This window comes from Rhincodon typus, chromosome 34 (genome assembly GCF_021869965.1).
Source record: "Rhincodon typus isolate 14 chromosome 34, sRhiTyp1.1, whole genome shotgun sequence".
NCBI lineage: Eukaryota > Metazoa > Chordata > Chondrichthyes > Orectolobiformes > Rhincodontidae > Rhincodon > Rhincodon typus.
Window position 1 is genome coordinate 15330840 of NC_063365.1, and position 17442 is coordinate 15348281.

The following is a 17442-nucleotide window of genomic DNA, read 5'->3' on the forward strand; positions in this document are numbered from 1 at the left end:
AGTGGTTGAACAAGCCACTCATTTGAAGGGGAAATCAGGGATATGCAAGAAATGTAGGTCCAGCAGTGATTGCACAAATGAATAAAAATAACGATCACCCCGAGAATTTTTGCTGAGTTTGTTTTAGGAAGGGACATAAATTCCCAATCATGTAAATGGTAGAATTAAGCTTGCTGTCAGTTCGCTGAAGGATTTATCCGAGAAAGCTGCTTCAACTCTGCTTGAAGGCAATGAGTCATCGGATTAAAATCTTAGCGGCTGTTGGTTCCTCTGTCCAGCCCCAGGCGTTGTCCACTGGTCATCACAATGCTCCCTCTGGAATAACATTAATATTTACTTCAGAAAAATCAACTCCGTTATTGTGCTATAATGAAGTATGTAGAAATATGCCAGGAAGCCATTTTTCTCGCTGTGACATATATCTCCTTACGTAAGTAAATCTTATCTGGTTATATATATTAAAAATAAGGTCTGAATAGAATGATCAAAACTGTGTAATCCTCAATAATCCTCAGTGTAATTCTCACGTACGTCGGATACTGTATCATCCAAATACTCATTTCAAATAATAGCATCAATTTCTTTGAGTGAATAATTTAATGTATTTTAGCTTTTGGTAACTAGTTTGGTGACTTTAGTAGACATTTCATAATCCTATTTGTTGTTATCTGACCATTGTCAAACTTGTGATGTTTTACCAACCCTATTGTTTCCTTACTATGTGTCTCTGTTCCCCATTTCAGTCAGTAAGTACTATCAGAACTATTCAATGTGATAAATTCTGCCATTATTTTCATAGTTTTATTTGTGATTAAATTGACCCAATTAGCTAACGCTTCCATACAGAGACATGAAACTGCTCCCATATTGACCATGTTTGCTTTTGAATAAAATCCATGAACCATTAGGTTTTGGTACGGTATTTATAAATAATTTAGAATTATCGTTTTGAATAAGCAGATTTTGCTGTAGCCTAACACATTTGATGATTTCTAAGTTTTGGACAACCCGACACAGACTTTCATTTTCCTCTTAGTTCAAGCAGATTACGCTCCTTACTTCTATGACAATGCACCAAACAGCACCAATGGGAACATGGCTATGTTGAGCATTCCTGAAGATACACCTATAGGTATGTGTTTGAGATAACTCTTTGATACTCAAAGGTAACTTTTGCAAAGCTTGTTCCAAATATGTAGTCTCATTAACGAGTGTGATATGTGGGATTCATAATTCATGATGCCCCCAGTTTTCAGGTTATTACAACAGATCTTGAGAAATCAGGAATGAGTTCCCTGTGCCGAATTCTCTGATAATAACTGCTGACTACAACAGGTTCCATCTGGGAATGTCATTCACACTCATAGACGCTGCCAGATTTGCACTTAGCCAGTAACTGTGAAGCGTATCAGCCCATACTGTCTCTGCATTGCAACACCAGGAGCAGGAATATGCCATTCAGTTCCTTCAGGCCAGTCTGCCATTCTAGATCATGGCTGATCATTTCCTGCACTATTCCCATATCTTTTGATGTTATTAGGTACTTGAAATCTATCAATCATTGTCTTGAGCTTACTTGACGACTAAAATTCCACAGTCCTGTGGGGAGAGAAGGGCTAAACATTCATCATCCTCTGAAGAAGGCACTCTTCCTCAATGATTTGTCTTTCATTCTGAGGCACTGTCTCCTCATTCCAGACTCTACGCTAAGGCGAAAAGTTCTTTCTGCATCTACTCTGTCTATCCCCTTGAGAATTTTGTAAGTTTCTATGAGGGAGCCTCTCATTCTTCTGAACTGCAGAGAATATAAATGATTTGTATATAAATGTAGGAGAAATGGTTAGTAAGTAGACAGTATAGTGAAGAAGGCATTTGGTACAGTTACCATCATTGGTCAGTACATTGGGTATAGTAGTTGGCCCGGCACGGTGGCTCAGTGGTTAGCAGTGCTGCCTCACAGCGCCAGGGATCGATCCCAGCTTCAGGCAACTGTCTGTGTGGAGTTTGCACGTTCTCCCTGTGTCTGCGTGGGTTTCCACTGGGTGCTCCAGTTTCCTCCCACAGTCTAAAGATGTGCAGGGTAGGTGGATTGGCCATGCTAAATTGCCCATAGTGCCCAGGGATGTTTAGGTTAGGTGGGTTGGACTAGGGGAATGGGTCTGGGTGGGATGCTGTTCAGAGGGGTGGTGTGGACTTGTTGGACTGAATGGCCTGTTTCCACACTGTAGGAATTCTATGATGGGATGTCATGTTGCAACTGTACAGAATATTGGTGAGGCCACTTTTGGAATGTTGTGTTCAATTCTGGTATCCCTGCTATTGGAATGATGTTGTTAAACTTGAAAGGGTGCAGGAAAGGTTTACAAGAGTGTTGCCGGTGTTAGAGGGTTTGGAGAAGTTGAATAGGCTGGGGCTATTTTCCCTGGAGCGTCAGGGGCATGCATAGGGTGGATAGCCAAGATCTTTTTCCCAGGATGGGGGAGTCCAAAACTGGAGGCATAGGTTTAAGGTGAGATGGGAAAGATATAAAAGAGACCTTAGGGGCAACATTTTCATGCAGAGGGTGATATGTGTATGCAATGAGCTGCCAGAGGAAATAATGGAGGCTGGTACAATTACAACATTTAAAAGGCATCTGGATGGGTATATGAATAGGAAGAGTTCTGAGGGATATAGGCCAAATGCTGTCAAATGAGACTAGATTAACTCTCCTTAATATCGGCACATTCAGACAATGAAGGCCATCAGTTTAACTGGGACAAGGTGACTATAATAGCCCAAGCCAAACATAGACATGCACAGGAATTCCTAGAGGCATAGTTCTCCACCTATACTTCAGTGAACAAACATATAGAATTGGACTCCATTTACAAACCCATACAGATCAAAACTGGAAATGACAGTACTCACCATAACGGACCAGACAGTATAAATTCCAAGCAGAGTAAAATAATACCACTTCATCAGAGGCTCCACTGATGATGTCACCTAGCATGGTGACAAAACGTCTGCACAAAAACAAGCCAGCTCGGCGAGCAAGTCAACAACTCATTTTGATCCAATAGCAGTGCAGGAATGGCAATATTGTTTCAAGTCAAGATGGTATGGAGCTTGAATGGGAACAAGGGTTTTGCTATTTAATTCCATCTGCTGTCCTTGTTGTATCTTTATCTATATCATAGAGTGGCTTTGGAAAATGCTGTTTTGGTGTATTACAATGTCCAACTCAGCAGTAGATTTTTCTATCCCACATCAAATCTTTGAGTCATTTTATAGTAGAACACATAAAGAGGCCACTCAGCCCTTACGCTTGGACTGGCTGTTTGAAAGAACCAATCAACTCATCCTACTCCCTTGCTCTTACAATGTATTGAAATTTGTGTTGTGCAATTTGTCCACTTGAGGCTATCGTGCACATGTACCAACAAAGGAAGTCTGCTCTGAAGAGATAATATAAGATTCATGTTTAACCGCTCATGTAGAGTTCTATTTCTAAATGTTTGTGGCTGAGCATTGAATTGTTTCTGTCCCAAGAAATTCACATTTCCTTCCCAATAACTCTGTGAATATTTCCCATTCAAGTATTTATCCAATTCCTTTTTGCAAGTTACTTCCACCAAATTTTCAGTTAGTGTAACTCACTGCAAAAAACATTTCACCTTGCCTCATTTCTGGCTCTTTACCACTGATAGCTTGCCTCTCACCGTGCAATGAAATAAGTTATTCAGTCACCAGTTCATGTTCAGGATATATCTTTCATTACTTTGTTGGCCTCATGAATCCGGAATTGTAAAATGACTGAGCAATGAAATCATGATATTTAATGGTAGTGAGCCCTTTGTGAAGCATCATTTCTATTATTCCCTCAGTGTATGTCAGAAACTCGCTTTGTCTTCCTTCTTCAAACTAATTAAGGCCCTCAACAAAAGACCATAGGGGTGTTTATGGGAAAGAATAGCCAAATGAGATGCAAGTAGAACTCAATTGAAAAGCTGGTACTAGCACAGGGGCGATGGGCTGGGTATCCTCTTTTTAAATTGCAATTTCTACTATTTGTTAATTCTATAATAGCAATCAGTGTCCCCCACCATTGATATGACAAATATGACAGCAAAATAAAAAGGCATGTCTCCATTTCTGTCCTGGCTGGTATTTTCTTCAGATGGTGGACGATGCTGTATTCAAATTTGCATGCTCCACAGTTGTTTTGTTTTACAGAGCATTTTGTTTAAATATAGTATCGGACTCCATGGAAATCTGTGAAACAATAACGTGGCTTAGAGCTATGAATGTAACATTACATGGTCCATTCAGCAACTGATATGTTTGCCTCATGTCACCTTCTAAGTATTTTTTTCAAAGTGCTTAAAGGCTGATGAGTCAACGGCTTTATTTTTGGTGTATTGTTATTGTTTCCTCATTGTTCCAGGACAGCAAAAACACAGGCGTCTACTGGCAATGTAGAAAATTGCCTAGATATGTTCTGTCCACAAAACCAAGGAGAATTCCAACCCTGCCAATAATACCGTTTGATCATCAGCAAAGTAATGGGTGGGGTTATCAGCATTGCTAGCAAATGGCACATGCTCTGCAATAAACTGCAAACTAACACTCATCTTAGGCTTTGCTAGGGCCTACTTATCCCTCATAACAGCCTTGAAGCACTTCTCAAGGACATTTAAGGATGGGCAGTAAATGTTGGTTGAGCTAACAATACCCATATTCCGTGAACAAAGAAAAATCTGTAATGCATCTGATCCCTTTAGGTGCATGTTACACATGTTAAACAGAAGAACTAAAACATAATTGAATTAACAGACCCCGGTTGTATGTTGATATGAAAAAATTTGTTTTGTTGGTATAAACTCTAAATTTTTAACTTTTGTGTAGGATCACATCTGTACACTTTAAATGGCACAGATCCAGAGGGAAATTCAGTCACTTATGACATGACCTTTGAACCTGGAACAAAACACTATTTTGCAGTGGAACCTCAAACAGGAAATGTCACTTTGCTGGAGGAGCTGGACAGAGAGGTAAAGCTCTTTGCTGTTCTCTTTTACTATTATATTTGTTGTTTCAATGATGGTGGGAGCTGATCATTATTATAGAATTACTGAATTGTAGAAATTACAAACTAGGACAAAGGTATTCAGCCCATCGCTCCTGTGCTAGTATCAGCTTTTCAACATGTCCTACATGAATCCCATCTGCCTGTCATTTCCCTCGAACAAGGAGACCTTGGGATGCAGATACATAGCTCCTTGAAACTGGAGTCACAGGTAGACAGAGTGGTGAAGAAGACATTTGGCATGCTTGCCTTCATTGTGCATTGAGTGTAGGGGTTGGGACGTCATGTAAAGAACATTGGTGAGGCCACTTTTAGAATACTGCATTCGGTTCTGGTACCCCTGCTATAGGAAAGATGTTGTTAAACTTGAACGGGTGCAGAAAAGATTTACAAGGATGTTGCCAGGATTGGAGGGTTTGGAGAAGTTGAATAGGCTGGAGGGTGATAAAATCATGAGGGGCATGCATAGGGTGAATAGCCAAGGTTTTTTTCCCAGGGTAGGGGAGTCCAAATCTAGAGGGCATAGGTTTAAGATGGGGAAAGATATAAAAGCGACCTAAGGGGCAACGTTTACAGCAGAGGGTATATGGAATGAGCTGACAGAGGAAATGGTGAAGGCAGGTACAATTACAACATTTAAAAGGCATCTGGATAGGTACATAAATAGAAAGGGTTTAGAGGGCTTTGGGCCAAATGGGACTAGCTTAATTTAGGTTATCTGGTTGGCATGGCCGAGTTGGAATGAAGGGTTTGGTTCCATGCTGTACATCTCTATGATTCTATGATATCTGGTCAGCGAGGATGAGTTGGACCGAACGGTCTGTTTCTGTGCCAAGTTACTTTATGACTGTATGGCTCATGCTTTCCCTTGTTCCTTTTTATACACTTATCATAACTCATCCAAATTAATTCATTCTAAATTGATAATAAGGGTAAATTTCATACTTCCAGAATAGAGCCTCACTGGATGAGAACCTGAGTCAGATAAACAGAGTGACCGTGTTTACAGCCTCAAACTCCAACTAACAATGGCACCACCTTCTCTGAATTTGTCCTGTAGAGAGTAAATAGACTATCCCTGAAAGGGAGCATGGAGAATCAGGATATCAGATTAACTCATGCCCATTGATTGCCCATTGACTATTGAATCAGGACATATCTAGATTTTCAGATCAAGGAAGAAATTTCTCAAAGTATGGTTATAATGGTTGAAATTCCAAGCTAACAGGACACTTTTGTAATGTTGGCCATATTTTTCCTATTCAGGAATATTGAATATGTTGTTTTTGTTTTGCAGAAAGAAGATGAGATTGAAGTACTTGTCGGTATTTCTGACAGTGTGAATAAAGTAAGACTTTTTACACATTGCAAAGTACCACATACTTAAAGTCCAAGGCATCATCCGTGCAACAAGTAAAATAAATTTTTCAATGAGTACTTTAAATGCTGCAGATATATTGCCCATCTATTGAAATATTACCAAAAGCAATTGTCAACAGGTTTCTTTATCTAACTAACACTCAGCGAAATGAAGGCCACAAATTTATTTAATCAGATCCCAGTGCTTTGCATTTCTTCATTTAATATTCTGCTCATTGTGTTTGTGATTGTTCGAATTCCTCCTCCCCAAACTCAATAGCCATCAGAAACTGTGTCTCCAACTTGATGCCTGCACTCAACATACATGCTTTATACCATATCCCTAGTTTGGCAGCCACTGTCCTATTGCTTTTCACTCATAGGAAAGCCACAGAATGCTAGGACATCATGCTTCTGTTTTACAGTAAGAGTGAGGCTTAAAAATGTGATGTGGGCATTGGGAAGTGGACATTGCTGGAAATTGTCATGAAACAGTTGGGGTGGGAGTGAGGGAAAGCTAAAACAGTAGTTAGTAGATAAACAATTTCTGTCATCCACTTGTATGTCTTGAAACACAGCAGCCTGAATTAAATACAAGGTAGCAATAATCTCATCAGAGGCTTTTCCAGTGCTAGGTTTTGAGATTCTAATCTTCCTAGTTTGCACAGATGGATGATATATACCTGAACATGAGAAGAGGATAAAACCCTCAAAGCACCAACTGAAGTAAACAAAAGACAAGTCAGCAATCATTTTGAACTAAAGCTTGCACTATCCTCTGCAAAGATGAAAGTATTTCAACATCTCACTGGTGATACTTTTATTTTCTTAATGATGTGACTTTGGGCAGAGGTCTTTGTGATTTGTGGAATTTAAAATTAGTTAGGAGCAATTTTGTGCTTCATTATAACTTATGTGAAAGATCATAGTTACAGTAAGCCAGCACTAAACCTTGGGTTAGCAAAATAGTTTGAATGCATTTAGTTCATGAGCTGATTTGATCATTACTTTTGTGGTACAATTCTCTTTCATTTTGAAATACCTGTTTCAGAAACAATGTTATTCACGTAACATAGTGTTATTTCACAGAGCCCAACCACTCAGACACATCCAGGATGGGCATTTAATTTCAGCGTTTATCACTGCTTAGGGAGATTTTTTTGTCAGAATTATTCTCAAAGGAAGATACTTACATCCAATTGTTGCTATTAGGTATAAAATGCACATTATGCTTTTTTTTTCTGTGATTCTAAAGGATTGATTGGGTTGCATGTGTACAGATCTGCAAAATCTTCTTTCAGTGAAAAACGATAGATGGAGAACCCTTTGTGTTTACAGGTTGTCGAGAAGGTTCAAATACTTGTAACAGATGCCAATGATGAGTGCCCAGTGTTCATTAATACACCTTATATCATTAATGTCCCTGAGGTAAATTTCTTTTAAGAACGGTCTCTTATTAAATTAATTAATTAATTGGTGACTGACAAATATTCAATCCAAAGCTTCTGTTGACTAATGTGTTTTCTTGGATTGCGGTGTGCTAGGACACCCCTTCAGGGACCAGCATATTCAAGGTGTATGCAGTGGACAAAGACACTGGATCTGGAGGCAGCGTCACTTATTTTCTGCAGGTATTTGTTCTCTAATGCAGTATTATTTATTGTTGTTATGAAACTGCTTTCACTCTGTACACAAGAAATCAAGGAGGGAATGTGACTCTTTTTTACACATAAACACCACAATTTAACAGAATAGAGCAAAAGAGATCATGTTTCTGTTTCTGAAGTTACAATAATGTAACTTGACACCACTATCAATAATTGTGAGAATTCCAAAGGGCAGAGTATCCATCTAGACCGTGTAAACAATGGAATTCAGCAGGAAACAGAAAAACATCTAAACACATGTAAGGAAAACACTTTGGTAATTGTGGAACATGAGAAATACCTGAGTGGTTGATTTGGAATTTCCTGAAGGGCTCCAAGGTTTTGGGTTATTGATGAATCACTTTCCACATACCAGTCACTGGAAGATGTTGCAAGTTATTTTAACTTCTGCTAACAATGAAAAGTTGAGATCACCGATGACTTCTGTTGACCTCGTTGAAAAGTAAACTTAGTCGAGGTGAATAGGAGATGTCCAGCCAGATATTATTCATGTTACATTAAATGGAAGCTTTAAAATTGCCCCTTTGTTTATGTACAATTTTAAAAAATATGAATAGTGGATTTTAAACTGGAGCCTTGTCTTTATTTTTTGCAGAAAATGAATTCTTGCTAATAGTTTTTCACTGTTTAGATTCTCTTAGTTATTTTCCATCACTGACTTGATGCTCCTTCTGCGCATTCTCTTCCAGAATACGCGTAAGAACAAGTTTTCGATAGACCGATACAGTGGGGTCCTTCGCCTAAAATCAAGCGTAAATTTGGATTTTGAGAGGTCCACAGGCCACTTTGTTACTGTCACAGCCAAGGTAAACTGACATAGTGGGAGTCAGGTTGGAGGGACATCTTGAGAAAGCTTATGTCCAGAAGAAATGAAAATTTGGTTTCACTTTTATCTTAGGACGGAGGTGGAAAGTTGAGGGGAAAGCATCGAATTTGCTCTTCCTCAACCACTGTAACGATCAATGTTTTGGATATTCAGGACACTCCTCCCATGTTTTCTGGCACACCGTATTTTGGATTTGTATATGAAGATACCGAACCTGTGAGTAGTAATCTGTCAAGTACTCATTCATTACTGTGAGTGATTATCTGTACATTTGGCAGTCGGATGTGAGTTGAGATGGCTCATGTAAAGAATTCAAAGCCAAAGTGCAAAACAATGATCAGTTTCAGATGAAGAGCAAGTGAGAAGAATTTACCAATAACTACTTTTATGACTTGAGCAATTAGTGATAAATCTGAAATTCTCTTCTTCCCCCCAAAAAAGTTGAAGCTAGGACAAGTAAATGTGTAAAAAATACAAATAGATGATACTTGTTTGGCGACGGCATTAATCAACATGGTTAGATAGAGTCAAGTCACAAGTTTGCTGTGGTCTGATCGAGTGGTGGGATAATGTATGAGAGCTGATTGGCTCCATCCTCTTGTTTCGACACATTCTCCATGAGTCAGCACAAGCATCATTCACTCCATTCTCAGAGGCTGGCAAAAGGCAAAAAGCGAACAGAAATGAAATTTAAAATGAATAATCAAGATAGCGGTAATAAATAACCACTATTTATTCAAACATTTGTTTGTTAGAAATTAACACTTGAAGTAACACATATATCAAACTTTTTCTGACAACTGCTGTAGCCACTTTTAACATTTTCACACAGTTTCAAACACCCTTAAATAGAATTCCTTCATGTTACAGCACTATTGCAGCTGAATTGTAGTTTTACATGCTATAATATTAGTACAATTGTATATATGTATCCCAAAAGAAGATTGTTATTATTGCTACACCTTATCAATTTTTCTTGAATTAGTCTTTCACTTTCAGATGTAGCCCCTGTATAGTGGACAGATTTTGGATTAACATCTAAAACAAAAGCTAACAAACCATCTGGACTATATTGAGGTGTCAGCTTAGATTCTGTATGTAAGCCCCTAAGGTGGGACTTGAACAGAGAACCTTTTCACCAGTGTTACAATAGCCACTCTCGAGCTGGGGCTAGCATTCACACGATTGCTTTGGTTAAGCAGCAGATCAGAAAACTGGCAAATCAAACATGGTGCTGTTTTAAGTAGCTTAACTCCAAGAACTCCTAGAGTTCGCTTGTTGTGCTTGGTAAGACATTTGAAGTCGGGAAAAGTCACAAATTTTGAAAAGATTGGCACTTAGGATGATGCCATTGTTAGAGTTAAAGTGGTTTGAAGAATTGTTGGAGAATGCACGTAGGAGAATACACTGAAATATGATTAGATAATACCTGAAGGAGAATACACTGAAGTGTATGGAGGAAGAATATACTCTTGTACCTGTGAGTGTGTCATTGTTAAGAGGTGCCAAAAGGAGAATTGCATTTCCTGTGAAGGCTCTAAATGGGAGATTTTTACTGACACGCAAAAGATGTCACAAGTGGGCCAGAAGTGAACAGGAGCTTAACAATACTGTGGCTTTAAGAGGTGTATTTTGTCCTGGTTTTTTTTGAAAAAAGGTTTTAAGGCAGAGGTGTCGAGCAGTCTACAAGAACTACTAGAGTAAACAGCTTGTGAGGCCTTGAGTTCTTTTTTAAAAGTTGGAACAATAGAAGCAGCCTGAATGGGTGTGATCAAGCTCCCACAGAACCAGGATTTTTAGTTTCAGCTTTCAGCAATTGCTGTTGGAGATTTGAAGAAGTGTAAGATATTTTTTCCCTCCCTTGGCTACAACCAAAAGCTGGGGTTCTCTTCCTGCTACCGTTGCATGTGAGACAATCTGTTTTCTGAATTTGTCTGTTGTCAAGGGTGTGCTATGGGATGTTACTATATTGGAATAGTTAATTACTAATAGTCACTGTATCTACTATTCTGTTAAGTTTTTCCAACAAAATTAAGTTATTCTAATTTCTTCTTTCTTTGGTTGGATTTAACTATAACAGATGAATAAAGTGTGTTTTGCTTTAAATCCGGTAGTTTGACGAAGCGAATTGCATCTGAAATGCAACATCTTACATTTACATTGAACTTAAGAAAAAGTTAGGGTTTAGGCTATCTTTGGAATGCCCTGCCTGCAAAAGTAGTAGACTCGCCAACTTTAAGGGCATTTAAATGGTCATTGGATAAACATATGGATGATAATGGAATAATTTAGGTTAGATGGGCTTCAGATTAGTTTTGCAGGTCGGCGCAACATCGAGGGCAGAAGGGCCTGTATTGCGCTGTAATGTTCTATGTTCTATGTTCTATGAATGTTTTGAGGAGTTTGGTCTGGTCCATAGCAGAACTAAATTGAAGAAAATAATCAAAGTTTGCAGAAAAAAAAACCACACATCAATAATGTAAACCAAAAAATATTTTTCAGTTTTATACAGACCAGTCATTTTAACTTTCTTTTAGGGTTCAGAAATATTTAATGTGATCGCCTATGACGGAGACCGTGGGAACCCCAATCTAATCCATTACACTATTGCACATGGTAAGTATTATCATAAAATTCAGTAAATTAATAGAAGACTTCAGGAATCAGGCTAATGATTGTCCGTTTCATGCACATGCAAGGAGTGCAGTCTTATCACTGTGAAATGTAAAATACGCTTCCAGTCTCTATGTAAACCATTACAACATCCACATTACCATTTCCACACTTCACTGTACAGGCATCTTATATTACCTGTGTTTTCTCACAGCTTTGCAGCCATTTAGGGGAAATCAGTAGGCTCAGTTGGCTGGACAGCTGGCTTGTGATGCAAAGTGCTGCCAACAGTGTAGGTTCAATTTCCATGCCAGCTGAGGTGAACATCTTGGATTCTCCTCAACCTTCTCCCTGTGCCTGAGGTGTGGTGACCCTTAGGTTAAACCACCGCCTGTCATTTCTCTCTGGTAAGACTATTTTGACTTTATCTTTTCAGAGGCATTGTCTCTGTTTCACCAAAGGCCAGCTCTATTATTGCTGTTACTTTTTTTTTTTCCTTTATTCATTCACGGGCTGAGGGCGTCACTGGCCAGGCAGCATTTATTGCCCAGAGGGCAGTTCAGAGTCAACCACATTGCTGTGGGTCTGGAGTCACGTGTAGGCCAGACCAGGTAAGAATGGCAGTTTCCTTCCGTAAAGGGCATTAGTGAACCAGACAGGTTTTTTCCTGACAATTGACATTGAATTCATGGTCATCACTAGATTCTTAATTCAAGATATTTTTATTGAATTCAAATTCCACCATCTGCTGTGGCGGGATTCGAACCTGGGTGCCCAGAACATTGTCTGGGTCTCTGGATTAACAGTCCAGTGACAATACCACTAGGCCATTGCCTCCCATGCAGCTCTTATATTTCTAGCCGGCCTTCATACATCTGTGGTTCCCATTTACCATTACAATATAACTGAAAATTTAACCCTTAACTAATTGGAACTGGCTCAACCCTTTCAATATTAAGATTACAGATCAAAGTGATCTGTAACAGATGTTTGACTGCACACTGTGTGGGCCTATAGAGCCCCAAGCTTGAGAAATCTGGATGTTCAAACCCAGATAGCCCAGTCTTGTTGGCATTCTTTAAAATTGCTCATTTACCTTGTTTGAACTTCATGAGACTTGGGTATTTGAAAAGGGCTGTTCGGTGTGCTTTTTGCTTGCTGATATATAATTCCTAAGTCTCAGCAGCAAGTTCTGCAGTGATACCAAGCTGAGAATTTTCAAAATTAGCAGGAACCCAAATCTACATTTTAGCGATGAATTCAGTGAAATAGGCATAATATGTTGAAGAATTATGATTATTGTATTAGCTCTGTATCTTGTTGTTGTGCTCCCAGCTCATTGTTCCGCTCCAGAAAATTGTCATTGCTGCATTGACTCTTATAAAGAGCCAACTAATGCTCTATGATGCTGATGTAAGTGGCCATTGAAACCATATGCTTAGGCTGCTGATGGAATCTTAGTAATGAACTGTGCATTGGCTGGCATTCTACTCATTATAGTTGTGATGTTATTGGTTTTGAAATCTGACTTTCATTTAGCCTTACAAACAAGCAAGATTCTGTTTTTTTTTTAATTGGTACCAGATTAGACTGGAGCTGCCTCAGAGGAGGTCTTGAGCTGGTGAATAGTGAAGTTATTTTATGAGATACAAGGCATCATTTAAGTAGAGAATGTAGTATTGATAGTTCAGCAAGTGTTTAATAGATGCATGAAGCTCTGATTTCATCATTTCACAGCAGTATTATGGAGCAATAAAAACAACAGTCATTACATACATTCCCATGAAATTGTGACTAGCACTCAACGTCCAATGCAATGTGTGAAAGAAATATATTTTTCTTCTTCTTTTCTCTTTCTGATGTCACTGATCATTCTTTCTTCCATCCCTGCTTCCATATTTTGTATCTGACCCTTTAGCTTTGAAGTACGAGCTCAATTAGTCACACTCTTTGCCTCATTTCACAAGGTGCTGGGTTCAAGTCCCATTCCAGGGCTTGAGAATAAAACCCAAGGCTGATGCAGTATTGAGGGAGAATGGTATTAATGGAACTGCAGATTCAGTTAGCTCATTGGTTGGACAGTTGGTTTGCAGTGTATTCTGATGCTAACAGCACGGGTTCAATTCCTGCACTGGCTGAGGCTACTGTAAAGGATTCCCCTTCTCAACCTCTTCCCCTTGCCTGAGGCATGGTAATCCTTTGATTAAACCAGCATCAGTCACCTTTCTCTAACAAGAGAACAGCCCTATGGTCTAGTACTTTTGTTGGGAGTGATAGGCAAGATGTTGAGCTAAGTCCATGATAGCCTGTTTAGTTGAATGGAAACAATCCCATGGTTCCCATGAAAGCTTTATCCCTCAGTCAGCATCACAAAAACCGAATACCCGGTTGTTATTACATTGCTATTTGTGGCAGCTTACTGCGTACAAACTGGCTGCTGTACTTCATACAATACAACAATGACTACACATTCCAAGTACTTCATTGGCTGTAGAATACTTTGAAACATCATGATACTGCCAAATAATTGTAAAACTTAGTTTTGTCACAACCTAACTGTTGTAGGGCTTAGAATTGTGTAACATGGGACTATGGCGTGATCTTGAGATCTGGGCCTGGCCTTAATTAATAATTGTAAACACTTGATCGCTATGAACATCCACATCGGGGACTTGCATCAGCTCCCCACATCGTCAATCAGTCTCAAGGTTTGGGCACTATTTCCCTTCCCACTATCTTTCCCTCTTTCACACAGTGTCCAGTCAGAAAAAGAGAAATAAATGCATAGAATTTTGAAACAAGCAACTCCCTGCACATACGGTAGGTGGAGCAAACAGTGTACTTACTGCTGGAAGTGAGGTGTCCTTGATTGAATGGTGCACATGAAAGAGACAATCAGATTAAATTTCAATTTGTGTGACTAGATCAACAAAATAGGACTTGGAAAATACCAGTAGATTTCAATACTATTCACATCTATGAATAACTTTCAATTTATTAACAGGAAATGATGGATCTTTTGATATTAATAGCACAACTGGAGCTATTACACTTCTTCAAGCCACAGAGCTTCTTCAGAAGGACATTTATAAACTTCTAATTCAGGTGTGTCAATAAAATCTGGAAATAACCACAGCTATGTCATAGATACAAGGGTATGAATACTTAACGTGCTTGAAATATTTTGTGCCACTATTTTAACTAGAGATATTATGGCATAATCGAGCTGATTGCATGAGTGAGCAAATCCAACACAGGATCTGCTGTCCATTTAAGTTACAAAATTAGAAGTCACATGACACCAGGTTATAGTCCAACAGGTTTATTTGACACTTCACCTGACAAAGGAGCAGTGCTCCGAAAGCTTGTTATTTCAAATAAACCAGTTGGGCTATAACCTGGTGTTGTGTGCCTTCTGACTTTCCCCATCCCAGTCCAACACTGGCACCTCCAAATCATTTAAGTTACCAAAGGCAAAGATGCAGGAATTGCTCAATGTGGGACCCATGGTTTTCAGCAAGTTCTCCCTATACAGTGTGTCTGAATAATGACTGATTTATACACTGATACGAACAAATGTATTAAACATTTGCCTAATAATGTTCAAACTGTGCTACTTGAAGTTGTATAATGGTTTAACACTGAGTTCTCTGAAATTAAACTTGAATATAACTTAAGAAAATAACAAAATGTTTTGGTCTGTGGTCAGACCACAGTCCATTTTTGAAGAAATGTTGGGAAGGTGATTACAGGATAATTGAAGGATTTATGTGGGGTGTGGTAATGTCCCTACCTCTGAGCCAGGCATACAGTTTGAGTCCACCTATCCTAGAGGTGTGGCATAATATGTCCAAACTGGTTGATTAAAAATATAAGTTGTGTTAATTGCATAAAAATAAAACTAAAGTAACTCGGCAATACCAGTGGCTGACTTCTTGATAAAGAGAATGCAAAATTTTTTGATGATTCAATATGCTGTCCCATGGAACAATAAAACAAAGTACCATCCCTGTGATTCCCCAGCACCTGAAGTTTTAGACAGAGGTGTTAGACTTTCTCAGAGGGAGAGGAGCTAATGTAGTGAGTCAACTCCAATGTAGACGTTCCCTCATTCTGCTTTACTGGAATAGTGTTGGCTGAAGATTGAAGATTGAATCATAGAATCCCGACAGTGTGGAAGCAGGCCCTTCAGCCCAACAAGTCCACACCGAACCTCAGAGCATCCCACCCAGACCCATGCCCATCCCCATCCCCCTGTAACTCACCTAATCTACACATCCCTGAACACTATGGGCAATTTAGCATGGCCAGTCAATCTAACCTGCGCATCTTTGGACTGTGGGAGGAAACTGGAGCACCTGGAGGAAACCCACGCAGACACGGGGAGAACGTGCAAACTCCACACAAACAGTTGCCCGAGGCTGGAATCAAACCCGGGTCCCTGGCGCTGTGAGGCAGCAGCGCTAACCACTGTGCCACTGTGCTGCCCCTTAGCGCTCAGCTGCACCTGCTCTCAGCTGGAAGTAAAGATCAAGCGATATTGAGGAAAAAAGACCTGCATTTTCTGAAGAAGGGTCTAGGCCCGAAACGTCAGCCTTCCTGCTCCTCTGATGCTGCTTGGCCTGCTGTGTTCATCCAGCTCTACACCTTGTTATCTCTGCATTTATTTGGTGCCTTCCACAGCCTCAGGATGTCCCAAAGCATCTTAGACAATGAAGTGCTTTTTAAACAGCAGTTTCGATTATAGCGTAAGATACAGGGTAGATAATTTGCACACATCAATGTCCTACAAAGAGCAATCTGATAGTGAATAATCTATTGTTGTGAAATTGGCTAAGGGATAAATATTAACCAGGACACCAGGGAAGACTCCACTTCTCTTTGAAATAATTCCATGGGACGTTATAACTTAAGGGAATGGAACAGTGCCTTGTAATGTACATACATACTAATTAGAAGCAGGAGTAGGCTTTTTGGCTCCTTGATTGGCCTCCACCATTCAGTGAGATCATGACTGATTTGATTGTGGTCCCAGCCGTGTAGCCATCTCCAAAGGTCTACCAATAATTTACCTCCGACTTAAAAGCATTCAATAAATCTGCCCCCACTATCCTCTGTGGAAGATAGTTCCGATCACCATCTCCACCTTAAATGGAAGACCCCTGATTTTTACATTGCATCCTCTATTTCTAGTCTGTGCCACAGGGGAAACAACCTGTTCACACCCACCCAATCAAGACCTCTCAGGACCTTATATTTCTCAATAAGCCCACCAGTCGATTCTTCTAAACTTGGTACAGGCCTAGCTTCTCCAATCTTGCCTCAAAAGATAAATGTCCCTCATTCTAGGTATCAGTTAAGTGAATTTTCTCTGAACTGCCTCTAACACATTTATGTCCTTTAGTAATTAAGGAGACCAAAATTGTCACTGGACTCAAAACATGAATTCTGCTCTTTCAACAGATGCTGCCAGACCTGCTGAGTTTCTCCAGCACTTTCTGTCTTTGTTTCAGATCTCCATCATTTGCAGTTCTTTGTTTCATTCTTGCTTTTATATTCTATTCCCCTAGAAATAAACAACAATATTCTATTTGCCTGCCTAATCACATGCTGTTTGTGCAGACTAATTTAATGTGATTCATGCACCAAAGTTCCCAGATCTCCCTACATCTCATAGTTCTGCAATCTCTTTCTGTTGAAATAATATGTTGCTTTTCTATTCCTCCTGCCAAAGAGGACAAGTTCACATTTTCTGATATTATTCTCCATCTACTAAATTGTTGCTTTCTCACTTAATCATGTATTTTTCTGATTCCTTATATTCTTTTCACAACTTCACAATATGGGTTTTGGACTCCCAAGTGTCACATTTCTTTAGAGGAAAAAAAGACTGAATTCTCATTGAG

The 17442-nt window shown here is 39.4% G+C and overlaps 1 protein-coding gene across 1 annotated transcript in view; it reads left to right on the plus strand.

The window, feature by feature from the left end:
- The first annotated feature begins 369 nt into the window (after positions 1-369).
- Positions 370-17442, plus strand: part of cdhr1a (cadherin-related family member 1a) — a 32789-nt gene continuing 15716 nt past the window's right edge. Inside the window, exons 1-10 of the mRNA XM_048616193.1 lie at positions 370-430; positions 1037-1132; positions 4891-5036; positions 6369-6419; positions 7769-7858; positions 7975-8061; positions 8787-8903; positions 8996-9139; positions 11461-11539; positions 14541-14641. Of these exons, the coding sequence (XP_048472150.1) occupies positions 370-430; positions 1037-1132; positions 4891-5036; positions 6369-6419; positions 7769-7858; positions 7975-8061; positions 8787-8903; positions 8996-9139; positions 11461-11539; positions 14541-14641 (972 nt within the window). The remainder of the gene's footprint in view (positions 431-1036; positions 1133-4890; positions 5037-6368; positions 6420-7768; positions 7859-7974; positions 8062-8786; positions 8904-8995; positions 9140-11460; positions 11540-14540; positions 14642-17442) is intronic.